General features: G+C 42.4%; 1 protein-coding gene across 1 annotated transcript; it reads left to right on the top strand.

Moving 5' to 3' along the window:
• The first annotated feature begins 65 nt into the window (after window positions 1-65).
• On the top strand, window positions 66-3,778 carry SF3B6 (splicing factor 3b, subunit 6, 14kDa). Its single transcript, XM_010295224.1, has 4 exons — window positions 66-144; window positions 476-594; window positions 3,051-3,189; window positions 3,689-3,778. Exons 1-4 carry the CDS (start codon window positions 115-117, stop codon window positions 3,776-3,778), a joined length of 378 nt encoding a protein of 125 aa, XP_010293526.1. The 5' UTR covers window positions 66-114.
• Window positions 3,779-4,545: the final 767 nt, after the last annotated feature.

Below are 4,545 nucleotides of genomic sequence, written 5' to 3'. Positions count from 1 at the left end.
CCGGGTACTCCGCTGAGCCGAGCGGAACGGAGCGGTGCGGCGCGCTGCGCAGGAGGCCCGTTTGGTGCCAGTGGTTCTCTCTCAGGCCTCAGCCCCCTCCGTCCGACCGGCGCCATGGCCATGCAAGCGGCCAAACGGGCCAACGTGAGTGCTCTCCTTTGCCTCCTCCCTGGCCCGCCTCAGCCCTCCGGGGCGGTGCGAGGGGGGTCCCCTGGCCTGGGGCTGAGAGCAGGCCTTCCCGCCCGGCCCGGGCTTCTTCCTCGTCCCCGGCCAAGGGACCCCGTCCCCCTCCAGGCAGGCCTCTTGTTTGACTGAAACGCGTCAAGTTTGTACCTGTGGAGGGTTAAAAAAAGGATCAGAGAAGCCCATGGACTTTCTCTGTGATGTTATCCCCAAGAGTTAGCACGTAGACAGCTACATTTGAGGTTTGAAGTGAGCGCTGTAGGTCTAACGCCGTATGTTGTTTCTGCATCAGATTCGGCTGCCTCCAGAAGTCAATCGGATCCTCTATATTAGGAACCTGCCGTATAAGATCACAGCAGAGGAAATGTATGATATTTTTGGGAAATATGGGCCTATTCGACAAATCAGAGTGTAAGTATTTTAGTTTTCATTGAAAAGTTAAGGATTTTATGTGCTTTAGTACATGTGTTATATGTCAGTATTCCTACTGCCGTAGGTAGCAACTGGATTTCACAGCTGAAAAAGTTAAATGCACTTCAGCAGTGTCCTTGTGTGCCAAAGATGGATGTGATGGTCTTTCTCTTATGTACGAATTCATTAGAAAATAGTATCGCTGGTAGGTAGGGTGAAAAAGCTTAAGTTTGATGTGAACTTAGGTAAGTTGCTAAAAATATGAGAGACTTGCTCTCAAGTAAATGTTAAATACAGCTAATCTTTTACCTTAACTAAAGATAAAAATAAGAAAGGCAGAAGTTGAATACAACCAGGTTTTATACTTAATGAGTATTAGACACTTAACTAATGGGAAAATAGAGATGTTAGTGTTGCTGCAGGACTGTCAACCAGAAACAAATACCAGAAACCTGTCACAAATACCCTGTGCCTCAGGTACAGCTTGTCCCTGAGCTGCATAGCTCATAGGTGATGGTAATCTGACTGGAATTTTGTTTTTAAATGCACTGAGGTTATACATGTCTACAGCAAACCTGAGGTTCTTCTCTTCAGTTACTTCAAGTATTGAAGACCTGAGCTCTGATGTTCCTTGTTATGCCGAGTACTGTCTGAATGCTGTGGATTATAAACCATAATTTCATCTGGTGTGTATTATGTTCTGATAAGTTTCTAGCAGAAAGAGCTGGCTGAAGCTGGAATTCGGGAAGAGCTTTTGAGAACCATAGTAAGGTGGTCTCGAGTACTGACACGCGTACAAAAGGATATTTTTTTTTTCCCTTCTGAAAAATATTTAGGAAGGGGAAGGGGAGGAAACAAAACCTGGTCTTTAATACTTAAAAGAAAATGTTGTAAGTCACATTTCAATAGATGTACAAATAGAAAGGAAATGTAGTTTATTTTTGATACAAGTTTTCTGTACTGCTTTTCCCTGGATGGTGGCAAAATAACCTGCAGCATCTCTGAGTTCTTAACTAGATATATTGTATTAAAACAGGATGTATCCTTGTCATTTATATCGCTCTCCATTTCCTCACACTCTGAGACTGGGGTGGGTAATTAATCCACAATATGTTCAACTGTTTTGACTATGCAGTGCCTAAATATGTAAACAGTTAAACAGACTGGATTTTACTACCCCAAATGGCGGTGCTCATTCCAGAGCCATAGCAATTAAAGATGGTTGTTCAATGTATAGAATAAAGTGCATTTTATGTATAGAATTGCCTTCAATAAACAAACAAGGACAGGGGGTTGTGCTGCTGGTGCTGTGTTGGAACGAACATGTAGCTAGTGAGATCCTCCTCGTACAGGGAAGGGCAACAAAAGCAACTGGGGGGGTGGCTAAAGTAACAAGGGACAGCATAAGCTTACAGCTTGGCTAAATAGGCAGAATTCTTAACTAATAAGCATAAAGGAAAGCTAATAGTTAAGGTTTCTGAAAACGTGTAGGTTGGAACAGAGTGACAGTAGGACATAAAGAATTAAGGCGTATCGGGGGAGCTTTCTGTCAAAGCGATATGCCGGCGTATGTGTCCAACAGGGAGCTGCAGGCAGCCTCCCCGTGGGTCGTTCAGAACCACCGCTCCACATTGTCTTCCACAGAAATCCTGGCATTGTTGCAAGACCAGGTGTAATGTGGAACTCCCTTTGTAATGACTTCTGTGCTTTGTGTAGTTTTTATCTCATTCTCTTCATTTTTGTATGCATCCCGGTGTGGATATGTGTGATGTCCTTTGTCCTTGTGAGTTCTCTTAGAAGCAAGCACCTTAAAGACAGTTCTTCTGATTATTAAATTCACTCTAACTGTATTTAGCTGAGATTTTTTTGATTTGTAAGCTCTGCCATCTCTCCGGGCTCGTTAGCGTTATGTGCCCAGACGTGTCTTCTGTCCCTCAGGCAAAGAAAATTGAATTGAGGGTCCGACAGGTGACGGTTGTGTGTCTGAAGTGGTCTTGCTCCAGCCTGGCTGTTCTGACGCTCTTAAATTGCCTTCATGATGTGCCCAGAGCTGTATTCCATCCGAGGGAGACATCTGATCCAGAGAGCCATTAACTGACAGCCCAGCCTTGTCATATGAAATAAAACAAGCTAATCGCTGTAATAAAAACTTGAAGTATTTCCAGAAATATGACAACCCCTAACAGCAACAGCTTCTGATAGTTGTTGGGTTGAATTTACTTTGGAGCATAATGCAGCATGTGCCTCTCTCACGTTTTCCTGTCGTCTCTGACTCTGAACTGTAAGTGGAGGTTGGTGTGGAAAGCAGGGTCGTATTTTCAGTGTCTAGAAAAAATACCAATAAATTGTTTTTCGGTAAAGTTGCATTGGTCAATCTCATCTCAGTCACTGCTAAAGATGAATAGAACTATTTCCTGTTTATTTTATTTAACATTAAAAGTGATTTTGCTCTGCAGTGGAAACACTCCTGAAACTAGAGGAACAGCCTATGTGGTCTATGAAGACATCTTTGATGCCAAAAACGCGTGTGATCACCTGTCGGGATTCAACGTGTGCAACAGATACCTTGTCGTTTTGTACTATAATGCAAACAGGGTATGTACGCTTGGGGCTTTTTTTGAGTTACCTGTGAACATAGCTAGCATAAAAAAGAAAATTCAGTTTGAAAAGACAGTTGCTTGGATATTTTTAAGAAATAAATCTGAACTGGTAGAGGGAATGGATCGGATAAGTGGTCAGGATTTCATCTTTACTGGGTGATTTATGTGCAAAAAAAGTACCTTTGGACCAAGGGTGTGAAAAACATGCTTCTGGTGAGGGTACTTTGGAGAAGAGGAAGCAGGGGCCTTACAGCTGCACAGTTGCAATGGGATGCGAGGTCTTATTTGCAGGTAAAAAGTCTCTAGTTCTTGATGTTCTGCCCATTACTGATGGTGTCCAGGGTACTGTGGATTGTCCGAGGTTGAGAATTATGCAATGCTGTTTCTGTGTGATGTTGATATAGTTCGTAGGGATGTTAGTTGTGGTTATGGGGAAATAACATGTCATAAGATGAAATTTTTTTTCTTCTCATCTTTTATTTTCCTAATTACAGGCATTCCAAAAGATGGACACAAAGAAGAAAGAGGAACAGCTTAAACTTCTCAAAGAAAAATATGGGATTAATACAGACCCACCAAAATAAACTGATCTTTTTGGAAAACTGTTTGCAAGCTCTGCCATTGAGTTCTTGAACTAAACACAGGAATTCACAATGAAGCATAACTTTTTTTTTAATTATTTTTTAAAATTTCATCATCTGTAATTTGACTCTTTAGATCTTCACATTAGAATTAAATAAATGGAAAACGCCGGAAGATCTGCTTTAAGATTAAATCCCCCTAAGTGGACATGGCTTCTCCGTATTGTAAGGGTGACGTGTTAAATGCTGCGTAACCACAGCCCTGTTTCTCACAGGACCTCTCCAGATGGGACTGAGTGTGCTGAGTGTTTCACACTGCCTGACGTTCTGCCTGGTCTCCAGGGCAGATTTTAAGTGTGGCAGCCAGTTCATCCAGAGAGCTCAAGGGGCCCTGTATGAACTGCCTGCAGGGAGGTAAATGTCACTTGCGGCTTCCTGAAAATGGAGGATTGCAACTAGTCTCCCTGCCACAGGGATTTTTGTGCTTTTTTTTTTTTTAAAGAAGTAAGTATACTTTAATACTTGCCACACCTATATATATTGTACACAAATTATCGTGCCTCTCTCCCTCCAGGAAGGTTTGAAGTAGCCTAATGCCATTACATGATCGTTAGGCTGCATCTCACCAGAAACAAAGCAAGCCCAAATCCGTGTTTATAACGATGTTTATTTTACAAACTATAGATCCGACTCCTTAGGTGACTTCAGTCAAAATATCTTGTTCCTGGTAATTGAGACGAAGCAGATAAGCTGCAGTAAAATAATGCTCT

The sequence above is a fragment of the Phaethon lepturus genome, unplaced genomic scaffold, assembly GCF_000687285.1.
Source record: "Phaethon lepturus isolate BGI_N335 unplaced genomic scaffold, ASM68728v1 scaffold10629, whole genome shotgun sequence".
NCBI classification, from domain to species: domain Eukaryota; kingdom Metazoa; phylum Chordata; class Aves; order Phaethontiformes; family Phaethontidae; genus Phaethon; species Phaethon lepturus.
Note: the sequence above shows the minus strand (reverse complement) of the source record. Positions and strands in the feature narration are given on the sequence as shown.